Below are 15,518 nucleotides of genomic sequence, written 5' to 3' on the forward strand. Positions count from 1 at the left end.
ATACTGCCTGTATAGTAAAGTATTCACCACTCATACATCAGACAACTACACTACATAGAAAATAAAAACCATTCTATATGGTATAATTGATTCTAGAGTGCTTGATGTACTGCAGAATTATGGCATACTGTATCTTGGCTCGCTCTACATGTTGCGCGCTGAGCGCTTCTTCAGGAGTGTAAGGCAATGTATAATCATTATGCCGACAGTTGGTTAAAAACAAGGCAAGGCGGTTGTTCAGGGACCATAGGGACCCCTCAAGAAATATGCCCTGGTCCAAAGTTCTAGCCTTAGGGCCAGTAACATCTATAAGATGGAGTATAGAGGTGATAAGAAGTCTATGGAATTAACTTCCTTGGTCACCATTTGAATGCATCATTAACATTAATATTCTTCTATACTCCATCTTATCGATGTTACTGGCCCTACGGCTAGAACTTTGTACCAGCACATATTTCTTGAGGGGTTCCTACGGTCTTTGCGGGTGCCTCTCTCCTTCTCCCTCACCTCTCTGCACTGAGATAAACCCTTCAGGCTCCCAGAGCCACTACTGTGATTTATAGAGCACTCCACCATGAATGTGAAGATCCACCTCCCAAAAAACAATCAGACTGCTCCTGCAAGATTGACTTCATTAAACTGCACCCTTAAAACATATCCTGTTAAGCTTCCCGATGATGGGGATACTACGTGTGAGATTTTTTCACAGCTTAGAAGCATAGAGGGGCCCAAAATCCAAGGAGCATAAATTACGCATCTAATTTCCTAACTACCTATCACATTGTTGTAGCCCTGGAGCACCAGGGCATTGGACACATCCACAAAACGACCCCATTTTGGAAAGGAAACCCTCCAAGGTATTTTCTAAAAGGCATTTTTATTTTTATTTACACAAAGTTGTCAATTAATAAGATATTTCTAACACATAACAATCCATTTAGTTTAAAATAGAAATCAAAAGGCAAAACATGTATAAATATTTAACAAAACATTATAAATACCCTTTTTTTAGAAGTGATCACAAACCCTCTGTTCCCAGCTGCATCAGGGGCTCAGGGAGGAGACACAAAAGCACAATGACTGAAAGCAAAGATTGGTTTGCACCCTGGGGCTTAAGGTCTCACATATTGTTTAACTCATAGGTCATAGCAAATACAGAGGTGCCGATATACAAATGTTGAATCCACTCACCAACCAATCGGACACTTGTTCCATTTAAACCTCATTGGTTACCATGAGTAACAGCCCTAGTTTTTTCTCCAATTGTCGCACACCAGCATTCTCTGCAGCCGAGGCATGCATTATTGGCTCTGCTGGGTGTGCAGTGATTTATCTAGACCTGTAGCATGTAATTCTATGAACACACAAATCAGACAAACTGATATATTGCAGGCTTATAACCATATAAAGGTGTACAACATGAATAATGTCTCTGTGATAGAATGCCCATACCCAGCTGGATCTGTTTTCTTGAACACTGATTTTCTGACAAGAGCGATAATAAATTATGGTATTTTGGAGACCAGCTGTAATTTTAAGGTGTAAATGGTACATCTTGGTCAGTGTGAAGAGCGAGTCTGTTCTTATACACTACAACAGACTGTGAACTAGTCATGCCTGGCCATGCAAGACTCAGAATAATTAGCCTTGATAGTCAGAATCCTGTTAGTAAAAATTCAGTCTTATATAATTATATTTAGTGGACTTTTGAAATATTTATTTCTTTGACCCTATTTAGCTTTATTTGCTGAAACTTGACTCTGACTCTTCTGCTTGAGAATAAACCTACAACAGCAAATATGAACCTTTATAACTAAAAGGCAAACTTTTTTTTTTCCGTTTTTGGATGCAGAGGAAAGGTTTTAGTTGCTGTCTGTGCCCCCTTTCATCCTCTCCATTTGTCCTGTTTACTGTTATCACTGAGCATGAAAGTGAAAGAAAATCCCACATTTTAGGTTGTCACAGAACAGGAATAGTGAGGTAAACTTCCACTGAGGTCACTAGGTCTGGTGACCACCAGATATTTCCTTGCTTTGGAGGGATTTCCTCATACTTCCTGTTTTAGTTATATGACAGGAAGTGAAGGGAAATCTCCCCAAGAGGATACAGATGGCAAAAAAAAAAAAATCTCACTCTATCCAAAATGGAAAAAAGCTCTGCGTTTAGTTCTACTTTTTCACAGCCATGTTTAGCTAATGCTCTGCCTAAGGCTATGAATACAGCTTAATACAGGAAAAATTGCAAACTCATGTGTGCTCTGTCAGCTGGTCAGAGAGAGTGTGGGTAATTAAATACTCTCTTTAAACAGGGAGTCCATGTAGTATAGTTCATGTGCAGCACAAGAATGTAATGGTGGTCTCAGGTGTGCTGACAGAGGATGGCTGCCGGCTCGTAACAAGCTAGAAGGGGCTCTGCAGGAAACAAGACACAAAGGAGAGCAACACCAATCCAAGTGCAGCAATGTAAAAACATTTATTTCAAAGTAGACAATTGGTAACTCACAAGATCATAGCTTTGTCAGCGCATTGGAATAATAAGGAGGTTCATCCACTCATTATGGGAGGGCGGCTGGCTCGCAGGTGAAGAGGCAGCTGATAGTCCGGCTGATGCTGGTGGCTCCCAGTGTGTCCAGACTCTCAGAACGGCTCTGGGGCGGCGATACACGTCACTTCCGGTTGGGGGAGGAGTGCGCGTTCAGAGCATGCGTGCCCCATCATCAGGCATGTCAAGAGATCACAAGTTCTCAATGAGATTAAGGTCTGGGGAGTTTCCTGGCCATGGACCCAAATTCTCGATGTTTTGTTTCTCAAGTCCTTAGTTATCACTTTTGCCTTATGGCAAGGTACTCCATCATACTGGAAAAGGCATTGTTTGTCACCACCAAACTATTTTTGGATGGTTGGGAGAAGTTGCTCTCGGAGGGTGTTTTTGTACCATTCTTTATTCATGGCTGTGTTCTTAGGTAAAATTGTGAGTGAGCCCACTCCCTTGGCTGAGAAGCAACCCCACACATGAATGGTCTCAGGATGCTTTACTGTTGGCATGACACAAGACTGATGGTAGCGGTCACCTTTTCTTCTCTGGATGCCCCAAACAATTGAAAAGGGGATTCATCAGAGGAAATGACTTTACCTCAGTCCTCAGAATTCCAATCACTGTACCTTTTGCAGAATATCAGTCTGTCCCTGAAGTTTTTTCTGGAGAGAAGTGGCTTCTTTTCTGCCCTTCTTCACACCAGGCTATCCTCCAAAATTCTTCACCTCACTGTGCATGCAGATGCACTCACACCTGCCTGCTGCAATTCCTGAGCAAGCTCTGCAGTGGTGGTGCCCCGATCCCTCAGCTGAATCAACTGTAGGAGACGGTCCTGGCATTTGCTGGACTTTCTTGGGCGCCCTGAAGCATTCTTCACAAGTGCAGTGGAACTGTTTTTTATGGGATGAAGTTAATTTTCATGGCAAAGACTGTGCAGTTAATAGCAATTCATCTGATCACTCTTCATAACATTTTGGAGTATATGCAAATTGTCATCATAAAAACTGAGGCAACAGACCTTGTGAAAATTAATATTCGTGTCATTCTCAAAAAAGTTTTGGCCACAGCTGTAGAGGTGTTGTATACAGCCTGAAATTCAAGGTGCTCATATTGGTTTGAGTATTATCACAGGTATATTTGGCCACCTCAGAAAGCAGCATTATTATCTTATCCAGTTTTAAGACCTAACAGTTTTACGTAAAGTTGATGCCCAACTAAGCATCACATCAGCTTTGGTGAGCCAGAACATTGGTCTTAGATAAGCTCTCAGGAGTAGGGCACTCCTAACCCGCTTTTATTGTATTGTAAGTGTACTGTCTCTCTTTACTATCCTTTTTAATAATATTATCATTTCTTAGAGGGTTCATTCCATGTGAATAAAATTGACATTATGGTTATATCTCTTTAGACCATCTAAACCATTTAACACTGTTATTGTGTATCTATTATGGGTCTCTATTTCTTCTCCTTGTTTTTCCATATGTGATTTTCTGCTACAAAGCAACATCTGCTAAGCAGATCTTTTGCGCAACTATACACACTTATCTTAAAAATGTCATGTCAGCTGTAATCTTTTTTTCTAATGCTATTGTACATTTAATTCACATAAGATTCCTATATAATCTGGTTCACTTTTCACTTTTTCTTCAAAGTATATGTCAAGCACTTTCCCATCAAGCGTTGCATGACCCACTGTTTTTTTTTTGGGGGGTGGGGGTTGAATGTCAAAATGTCTGGTGAGAGTTTAATAATTTTTTTCCCTTAAAAATATAACATAAGAGAGGATTTAGATGTTGGGCTTTTATTGACTTTGGACACAAGGCACAAAGCAAATATGTTTTGGGAGGTGCATGACTTTTTGGAAGCACTGAATTACTTATAGTTTCATGGTATCTGTCCGGGGGGAACAAGAATTACCAGCAGCTGGGGGATAGATAATAAAACGAGTGCTAGGAAATCTATACTAGTACTCTTGTTTTGCCTTGCTGAGATTCTGGATTCAACTCCCACAAGGAATCCAATTTCCTTCAGAAATCATACTTGTTAGCCTAAACGTCTTCCTACCACATTAGGTAGGTGTGCGTTTTTGCTATAGGTTTGTTTGAAGCGCCAAAGGTTGAAAAATATGCCAAATAAACAGCTTGTTCAAAACACATAGCGACACGACAAAGCAATGGTTTTATTGCCCTTTCCACAACAGCATGCACTTTCCTTTGCTGCACTGTCACTCTATTGATGTAAATCATATATTCATTTACACCAGTGTTTCTCAAAGTTTTTTTGCCTTGTGGCGCACCAAAAAGGATCTAAAAATTTTCACTGCACACCTGAAAAGATTTAACAATTTTTGTAGTGAAGAACTTTTAAGTTTTAAATTTAATGTGAAGGATATGCCTGCTTTCAAGAGCAAATTAGACTGAAGTGATTGTAATCTTCTTTGTAATTTTGCTTCCTTGCTTTTCATTTACCAGTATCTCTTTCAGAGTTCCAAACTTGATTAAGTATTTCTCCATTGCTAAACAATGAACAAACTTTATTTATAAGCATCAAATAGAATATTTGGAATATTATAATATAATTAGAGCGATCCAGTTCTCCCGAGATCTCGCACAAGTCTTGCGTTACGGAAGGAACCAATGAATAACAGACTGACAGAGATTGAATTTTTATATATGTTACTTTTTTGCATTGATTTACCATTTAATTTTTCGATATGTTCAAGGTTTCAAAACGCTAGCAATTTTAAATATTTTTAAAAACTCCCACGGCACACCTGCAAATTTCACGTGACATACTAGTGTGCCACGGCACAGAGTTTGAGAATCACTGATTTACACATTGTATTTCAATTTATTGTAGCCTACTCCTATTACTCTTAGGCCTCATGCACTGGGCGTTTGCACAGCTCTTCTGAATGCCTTTCCACTGGCAGGATAAAAGCAGTGGTAAAAAACACACTTGAATGCTCTTCCCTCGCTACTCATCTTTCCTGATATACCATTGAAATTCTAGATCTTTATACCTTCGTACTATATGAAATACTTTTCCATGTATATGTACGGATGATCCAAATTTTTGTAAGATTGGCCTATTTGAGCTTTTTGTATGTTCTGTTCTCCACTTTCAATACCAATAAAACATATTGAACAAGAAAAGCATGCCTAAAAACATTTTTTTTCATGCTTAGGTATGTTTTGACACATTCAGGCGATTTTTCTGTCCAAACACTCCTTTCCTGAACACACAAGTGATTTTTTTCTGCCTCTAGATGCCTGTAAACCCTTATTTATGCAAGGACACCTAGGCTAACATAGACGGTATTTATGTCAAACGTCTCTAACAGCCACATTTTTAATGCCCACTGTGCATGAGGCCTACCCATCTTGAAGGTTGGTTAGGTATGGAGAATCATATCACAGAGCTGGTGACTGGCCCAGTGCTGTTATATGGGGGTGGGTAGAGCCCTCAGTTTTGTGTAAACTCCAACTGGAGCAACTCAAGAGTTTTCACAAGGATGTCCTTCTTCATGTCCGGTTGTTGGAGTGCAGGGGAGCGTAGGAAAGGTATGTACAGCTGGCATGACATAATGACGCAAGATGTAAGATGTAAAAACCATCGGAATGTGCATGTGTGATGATATAAACAGTGGAACCAATTGGGGCCAAAGGGAACCTACATAGGTGTGTTTGCGACATGGTGGAGGTGCCAATTTGATTTTTTTGAGTACTCATGCACTGAGCAAGTTATTTCTATTTATTTATATGCTGTCCCTGATGATGCAACTAAGTCAGGCGGTGAAATGTGTTGGGTTTTGGGGAATATTTAGCATTTTGATGACGTTTTAGTTTGGAAGTTCTTGTGAAAGTGAATTTGTCAGCCAATGCCTTTGTTTAGAAAGCGTTTAGTAGGAGACCTGCTTTAGAGGAGAACTTGAGAGAGGACAATATTATTATTACTATTATTATACAGGATTTTTTTAGTGCCAACAGTTTGCACAATGCTTTACAATATGAAGGCAGACAGTACAGTTAAAATTAAAAAAATGTATTAGGGCTCGTTTACAACGAACGTGAATGAAAACCGATTGGAACTAATGGGAAATGCGTGCAGATTTCATTTGCAGAGAAATCAGTTTCACGTCAGTTTTCATGCACGTTGACATCAGTTTTCATGCACGTCAGTTATGTGCCCTGCTCAAACGAATGTTGATGTCATGTCAGTTTTTTTCCTGTGCAAAAAACGACATACACGTTGCAGATTCCCGTGCAGAAAACTGCATACATGTTGCAGATTCATGCGCAAAAAAAAATCATCACCGTGTGGTGTGAACAGGGCACATAGAACCATTGTTTTTTGTGTGCCCTTGTAGAAGGCGTTCAGAAAAACTGACATCTCTGCACCATGATGTGAACGAGGCCTTACTTTGATGAGTATAGACATGCATAAGGGGATGCATGTCATACCTGGTATGCAAAATATATAAAATGAGAAGAGGGCATAAAAGTGAACCTGCTGCTTTGTCCTGCAAGGGAAGCAAACGTATTGGCTGGAGCTGGGCTTTAGGTACTGAGTAGAACATGCTAAACTATTATTGGATGTAACCATTAAACAAATTGATAACTTGCTTGTATAGAATTAGAGCAGTATTAGACTGGATTGACCTTGATTGACTTAAATTGTTTAGTCAGTTACTGGATTCCTGTTTAAAGCCAAGTAATCTGTATGCTGTTTTTGCAGCCATGTATACCTGTAATTTTATGCTCTCAGGCCAATTAAAGATCTGCAGGTTAAATATTTGCCCCATGTGGACTCGGAAATCATGCCCGAGCCGGACTGTCACAGTTCTGGAAACTTCTTTATTGTTGAAAAGAATCTTTATGAACAAAGAATGCTTCAGTATATCCTCACGTCTCACAACTTCTCCCCTGAAGAGCAGAGAAAAAGAAATGTAGACCTTGCATAATCAACAATGAAAACATAACTTGTAACAATATTTCACAGTGGCTAAAGCATCTGCAAGATATTACGTTTCGTGATCCTTCTTGAAAGAGTGTCTGACATTCACAAGATTAATACATTATTTATTCTAGTTGCAAAAACAAAAAAAAAACAAAAAAAAAAACAATGAAAACATGGCTATACAATAGTGCTTAATATTATTAACACATGCAGTTAATGATCGCTCTCTTTGCCAGAACATACATTTATTCCTAAATGAATGCCTTAATTCTTATTCCACCCTTAGCGTTTCACCCCTAATTTTTGCCTTATAAACTTTTAACACTTAACCTTCACCCTGTATTCCCAGCCATCACCAGCACACCCAAAATGCTCAATATGAGCCTATGTCACAAAAATGTTTGCAATTTTTCAAAAGCATGAATCAGGCTGCAATGACCTCACTCTAGCTATAACTCAACTCATAAAGTGAGCACTTAAGGCTTTATCAACATTTTACACGTAGCATGAAGGGGTTTTTCTCCCCCACAGGGAAGTGGGCTGTTGCATTTGAATCTACTGATTGTGGGTACAATGATTTGCTCCAGTGAAAAAAATAAAATAAATGCACATATTTTCTTGCATCAATGTGGATTTAATATTTTTTTTTTATATAAAAGATGAACATAGCCTTTAAAAGTAAAACTTGTGCTTTGTCCATGAAGAATGGCAGCACATACTTACCTTGCCTTTGTTCATCCAGCGCTCCTTTTTGCCCCCTCATGGCTATGAAAAGCACCCAGTACTTATGTATATGGGGGAAGGATGCGACTCATTCCTCATCCTGTCCTATGACAGCACTGATGCTGTCACAACCTGGTGCGCATACATGACTTCCTCTGTTCACTCCCAGCAGTTAAACAGGGCATCTACTGAGTGAAGGAAAATTTATGTGCAGCTAGAGCGGCCAACATTAACCACTTGCTTACTCGGCACTTTTACCCCCTTCCTGCCCAGGCCAATTTTCAGCTTTCAGGGCTGTCGCTCTTTGAATGACAATCGCGTGGTCTTGCAAAACAACTACTAATCACCATTGGGATTTTTATTTTTTGCTAAACAAAAAAAGACTGACAATTATAAAAAAAAAAAAAATTATATATAATTTTTTTTTTTTTTTTTTTTTTTTTACAGTTGGTCATAAAATTTTGCAAGAGGTAATTTTTCTCCTTCACTGATGGGTACTGATAAGTGGCACTGATGGGCACTTCTGAAGCTGCACTGGTGTACACTGATGAGGCACCACTGGTGGGCACTGATGGGCTAAGATAGGCAACACTGAGAGGTGGCACTGATGAGGCACTGATGGGGACTGATTGGCAGCACTGCTGGGCATTGATAGGTGGCACTGATTAGCAGCACTGGTGGCCACAGATTGGGACCGATATCCCTGTAACAGAAGCCAGTTACCGATTAGCAGGAGAGAAAAAGCTGATAACCGGCTTTTGCTTACTTCCGTGATCTGCTGTCATTGGCCGACAGCTGATCAGGTGATCACAGAGCACGCCGCCCCCTGTGGAGCAAGAGCAGTGAGATCACAGGAGGACATCTATTAAAACCCTCCCAGCACTGGATGCCCACGCCATAGCCGTATTTCGGCTATAGCACGGGCAGAAAGTAGTTAAATAGGAGATAAACCCATGGATTTACCCGATTTCCTACAAAGGATTGGAGGGTTTAGTTCTACTTTAAAGTGAACTTGTATGGGCAAAGTACTGGTCTACTTTTTTTTTCCAAATCTATTTATTGAGTTTTAAAACATTTAACAGAAAAACAACATACACTGGTCATGATGAGTGTTAACTTTGGTTCGTACAGAATTATGACATAAGGGAAAATGGTACATGAATCACGACAGGGATCATAGGGTATCACGAAGATTGCAGCAGGCTGGCTCCTTAAGTAGGAGGGCAGCGTAGAGCTAGAATGTGCATCTCAGAAATATAATATGTTACAGTCACAATTGCAAATTTCTTTTAACAGAGGGTAATGGGTTAAGTAGTGTGAAAGTGGAAACTCCTGCGCTGTCGGGGGGGGGGGCTATGCTAAAAGGACACTGCTGCAACACCTAAGTACTGATCCAAGGCAGGACAACTGGGACAAATGTGGGGGAAGATGGTAGTTGCGCTGTGATGAAGGGGGGGGGGGGGAAGCTACAAAGATGACTAAAGTGGCAAAGTGAACTAAAAAAGCAGAAACGGGCCAATGCATGAATAGATCCTACATGCTAAAAGAACATGGTGGGGATGCAGTGCAGTGCAACGTAGCTGATCAACATGACATGTTGCAGGCAGACAAAGCCTAATATATAAAGATAATCATGAAACAGTGACTGCTTGAATATAGCAAAACAAAAATGCATATACTAACACAAATAGGATGAATAATGACACAATGCAAAAAAAAAAAAAAAAAAAATATATATATATAATGCAAGAAAAATATGTGGGCTAGTGCCCCATTAGCAATAACGTGCCAGATCCTGGTGAACTACAAGTGACAAATCCCTAGGACAAACATGAATGTTAGTTCTATCATCCAGTCCAAAAAAACAAAAACACGTGATGAGAAACACAAAACAAGTCCAATCGTGAAGGGAGGGGGGATCTTCAGTGAGGACACCTCCGTGTTTGCAAGCCGCTTACCTTACAGCTGTAAGGTGTACAGCCTGTGTTGCAAATGACCCGCAGGTGTAGACGTTCCGTGTATACAGGCAGTGACAATGATGAACATGCCAAGCGAAATATAAAAAATAAAAAGTATACAGCATGTAAAATAACTCTGCAATGACCACAGTGGAGGGGGGGCAAGACACACACAGGGGGAGGTTGCACTCACTTTCATGAAGTGAGTGTGGGCATCAATCCACGAGCGCCGAGCTCGTATGCCTCCAGGAGTGTCACCAATCTGGAATCTGTCCCCGTGCCTGGAAACTGGAATATGTCCCCGTGCCTCTCTCCTCAGTGTTCGTCAGGTAGAGTAGTGATGTACAGTGTGAGGGGGAAAGAGACGCACATAGCGTGATCCCATATAAAAGGTATATTTATTTAATAAAACAAGTCCAATCAACTTACATTTAAAACAATGCTGCAGTGTGTAGTAACTACGAGCGCCGAGCTCGTCTCCTGTTGTTTGTCTGTGGCAGCGTCCCGTGCTCCAATCCTAATGCATATCGTCACGTCATGTGACTTCTTCTGTCCTCTGAAGAAGTCACGTGATGTGACGATATGCATTAGGATTGGAGCACGGGACGCTGCCACAGACAAACAACAGGAGACGAGCTCGGCGCTCGTAGTTACTACACACTGCAGCATTGTTTTAAATGTAAGTTGATTGGACTTGTTTTATTAAATAAATATACCTTTTATATGGGATCACGCTATGTGCGTCTCTTTCCCCCTCACACTGTACATCACTACTCTACCTGACGAACACTGAGGAGAGAGGCACGGGGACATATTCCAGTTTCCAGGCACGGGGACAGATTCCAGATTGGTGACACTCCTGGAGGCATACGAGCTCGGCGCTCGTGGATTGATGCCCACACTCACTTCATGAAAGTGAGTGCAACCTCCCCCTGTGTGTGTCTTGCCCCCCCTCCACTGTGGTCATTGCAGAGTTATTTTACATGCTGTATACTTTTTATTTTTTATATTTCGCTTGGCATGTTCATCATTGTCACTGCCTGTATACACGGAACGTCTACACCTGCGGGTCATTTGCAACACAGGCTGTACACCTTACAGCTGTAAGGTAAGCGGCTTGCAAACACGGAGGTGTCCTCACTGAAGATCCCCCCTCCCTTCACGATTGGACTTGTTTTGTGTTTCTCATCACGTGTTTTTGTTTTTTTGGACTGGATGATAGAACTAACATTCATGTTTGTCCTAGGGATTTGTCACTTGTAGTTCACCAGGATTTGGCACGTTATTGCTAATGGGGCACTAGCCCACATATTTTTCTTGCATTATATATATATTTTTTTTTTTGCATTGTGTCATTATTCATCCTATTTGTGTTAGTATATGCATTTTTGTTTTGCTATATTCAAGCAGTCACTGTTTCACGATTACCTTTATATATTAGGCTTTGTCTGCCCGCAACATGTCATGTTGATCAGCTACGTTGCACTGCACTGCATCCCCACCATGTTCTTTTAGCATGTAGGATCTATTCATGCATTGGCCCGTTTCTGCTTTTTTAGTCCACTTTGCCACTTTAGTCATCTTTGTAGCTTCCCTCCCCCCCCCCCCCTTCATCACAGCGCAACTACCATCTACCCCCACTAATGGGTTAAGTAGGGTGCGAGTCTGAGGCTGTGGAGGAATCCGCCAGCCATTTGGACCAAACCTGGTCATATTTTTGAGGGCATCCCCTATTAGCATAACAATCTTTGTAAAGAGGCAAGCTGTCGTTGAGCAACTATTTCCACAGGGAGAGAGGAGGAGGAGTAGGCTTACGCCAGCTGAGGGCTATGGCTTTGCGAGTGTAAAAGAGAAGTATCCTGACCAGGGTACGGCTTGCCACCGTGGGAATTAGTTGTTCTATCAGGCCCAACATGCATATTGCCATGGAGGGTTGGAGCGGTATGGTGGTGACCTGGGTTATGAAATTTAGTATCCCCTTCCAATATTCAACAATGGCTGGGCAGGTCCAGAAAGTAGGAGTAAAATCACCAGGAATTGTTCCACAACGCCAGCACCCTGGGGGGGAGGCAGGGTTTATTTTGTGTATGCTGTGTGGGGTAAAGTATGCGCGATGGACCATCTTGAACTGGATTCGTCAGTCTCTCAGTGAGACCAGGGATCTGAAAGGAAAGTCCCATAAGTCATCCCAATCGTCATTGTCAAAGTCGGGAATGTCGTGTAGCCATTTGTTTTTGAGTTTCTCCAGGGTAAGGAGGGAGGTCATTATAAAATGGGAGTAAAGTCGCAAGGTGGGCTTATTTGCACAGCTGGATCTGAGAAGGTCCTCCAATGTAGAATGGACCATCTGGAGGGGAGAACTGGAGAATTGGCAACTGAAGGCATGGGAGAGTTGTAGATAATCGAAAAAAAAAATTGTTCTGCGGGATGTTGAAATCGGAAATCAATTTGGAGAGTGGGGCCAGGGATTGATTGGATATTACGTGGTCCATTGTTTTAATGTTAAATTTAGTCCAAGCGTGGGGTTCTGTCAATTTGTAAATATGCTCTAGGGTGGGGTTCAACCACAAGGGGGCAGCTGGAGAGAATGCATTTTTAAAGTATCTTTCAATTTTTAGGCCCACCCCCAATGCATGCAGCGTGGTGCACATGTAGGGGGTCAGTGGGTATGGGGCCCTAGGGCCACGGAAAAGTAGAAATTTCAGCGCTTAGAACGATTTCACCACCGCCGCCTCAACCAAGGTAGCGGGGTTTGCCGTGTCAGGAGTGAGCCACCAAGCCGCTGTAACTAGTTGGGAGGCCAGGAAATATTTATATAGGTCAGGGCATGCCAGTCCTCCCTGGGAGGACGGGCGCACAAGTGTTGACCATCCGTATCTGGGGGGCTGGGTTCCCCAGATAAAGGAGGTGAAGAGGCTATGCAGCCGGGTAAAAAAAGGATTTGGGAATCCATTGCGGGGATTGGCGAAGTAGGTAAGTAAATTTGGGTAGGAATTTCATTTTTATCAGATTTATCCAACCTAGCAATGATAAGGGTAGTGACTCCCATGCCTTCAGTCGCAGCCGTGTCTCCTGAAACACTGGGGATAGATTCAGGGGCAAGAAATCTGAAGCCTGTCTCCAGATTATCACCCCAAGGTACTTGAAGCTCTCAACTCATTGAAGGGGTATATCAGAGGGGGTGGTGGTATGAGCTACCGGGTCTATAGGGAACAGAAGAGACTTTGACAAGTTAACTTTGAGGCCTGTGACAGTGGAGAATGAGTTCAGAATCTGCAGTGCCCTTCGAGCGAGGAGTCTGCATTGTTGAGGAAAAGGAGGAGGTCGTCCGCATACAGGGCGACCCTCTCCTCGAGCCAGCCAACGCACAGGCCCTTGTTGTGTTGGGTGGTGCACAGGGCCTCTGCCAGCGGTTCCATCACAATGGCGAAGTGGGCCAGAGAGCCCTGTCGCGTACCTCTGGACAAGGAGAAGGGCTGTGACAGACCCCCCCCCAACTTGATGGCGGTCGTGGGGTGCTTGTAGAGTACCTGTAGCCACATAATGAATAACAAGGGGAACGCCATTCTACGGAGGACCTGCCACAGAAAAGGCCATTCCACAGCGTCGAAGGCCTTTTCTATGTCTAAGGAGGCCACCACCAGGGAACCCTCGTTGAGGTGTTGTGCATGTATGTTGGTAAATAAACGTCGTAGGTTGACATCAGTGGCTCTATCGACCATAAAACCAGTTTGGTCAGTCTCTATCACAGATGGTAGTATGGGTTGTGGCCTCATAGTAAGTAATTTGGTAAGTATTTTGAAGTCTGTGTTAAGTAAGGCAATAGGAGCAGGATGTATGAGGATGTGGGGTCCTTAGGGGCTTTGTGGATTAATATTACATGTGCATGACTCATAGAGGTGGGGAGGGCGCCCTCTGCTAGACAGTGAGAATAGAGCTGGGCCAGTTTGGGGGCAAGCAGGTCCCCATGGGTTTTGTAGAACTCTATATGGAGACCATCTGGGCCTGGGGATTTCCCAGCGGGAAAGGATCCTATGTCCTTCAAAACCTCCTCCGGGGTAATGGGTCTCACCAGATTTTCTCTCTTAGCATCTGAAAACCAGCTGAGTGCCAGGGGGTCCAGCCAAGGCGCCAGATCCTGTGGCCTGAAATCCAAGGGCAACAAGGAGGTGTAAAGGGAGCTGTAGTATTGCCGAAATATGTCTAATATGTCCGGGAGAGAAGAGAACGATTCACATGAAGGAGACACTATGCTAGGTATCACTGCCAGGGGCAGGTCGTGTTGTGCTAACATTGCCAGGAGGCGACCGTTCGGTTTCCCTGTTCGAAAAATCTTTGCTTGTTGTGGTAGAGATCTAGTCTGGCAAGTTCTGTTAGATGGAGGTGTAGTTCCCGTTTCACTGCGTTAAGAACATCAAAGCCAGAGTCGGTGGGGTCGGCCGTGTAGGCCTCAGTCTGGGTATCTATGTTGTTTTGTAACTCAGCTGTGGTAACGGCTTGTTCTCTACGGATCCCAGCTATTGAGGAGATGTATTGACCCCTAGTGAAAGCCTTGAAGGCATCCCAAGTGACCTCTGGGGAGGAGGACCCTGTATTAAGTTCCCAGCATTCGGTAAAGCGAGGTGGGATAGTGCTGGTCAAGTCGGGGTGGGAGAGCCAATGAGTTCCTAGGCACCAAAGGGCGGAAGTTCGGGAGGTGGGGGAGCGGATATTAAGGAGAGGGCAATGGTCTGACAGCCCACTAGGTAGGTATCTGGCGTCTAGCACTTTCAACATCATGGCTGGATTGGCAAAAGCTAAGTCAATGCGTGAGGACGTTTTGTATGTGGCGGAGAAGCAGGAGTAAGCCCTGTTTGAGGGGTGTTTCCACCTCCAGACCTCGGTCACTCCCATTGCCTGTGCCCAAGTGGATAAGTCTGTGAAGCATTGTTTAGGGGGGACTGGTCTGTCTAAGTCCGGGGCTAGGATGGCGTTAAAATCGCCCATAAGTAACAGCCTGGTGGGACAGTATGGGGTAACCCGTTCTAGGATAGTGTATAAGGTGGATGTTGAGAAGAGAGGAGGGATGTATATATTTACCACAATGTATCTCGTGCCCCAAACTGCAAAAACCACTATCACATATTTACCCTGAAGGTCGGTGCGAATCTGCTCCACTACGCATGGAAAAGATTTGCTGATCAGCACCGGGACCCCCTGGCATAGGTGGAGTAGAAGGCATGAAAGGCTCTCTGGATCCACGGCTTCTTTAGTGCCAATAATTTGCTGCCCATAAGGTGCGTCTCCTGAAGCAGTATCATGTGGAGGGAGTGTAATTTGAGATACTTAAATAATACTGCTCTT

General features: G+C 42.9%; 1 protein-coding gene across 1 annotated transcript in view; it reads right to left on the reverse strand.

The window, feature by feature from the left end:
- CC2D2A (coiled-coil and C2 domain containing 2A) overlaps nt 1-15,518 on the reverse strand; it is a 165,496-nt gene that overhangs the window by 58,764 nt on the left and 91,214 nt on the right. The window contains exon 16 of the mRNA XM_073609863.1: nt 7,283-7,460. Coding sequence (XP_073465964.1) covers nt 7,283-7,460 — 178 coding nt within the window. The remainder of the gene's footprint in view (nt 1-7,282; nt 7,461-15,518) is intronic.

The sequence above is a fragment of the Aquarana catesbeiana genome, linkage group LG01 (genome assembly GCF_042186555.1).
Source record: "Aquarana catesbeiana isolate 2022-GZ linkage group LG01, ASM4218655v1, whole genome shotgun sequence".
Classification (NCBI taxonomy): Eukaryota; Metazoa; Chordata; class Amphibia; order Anura; family Ranidae; genus Aquarana; species Aquarana catesbeiana.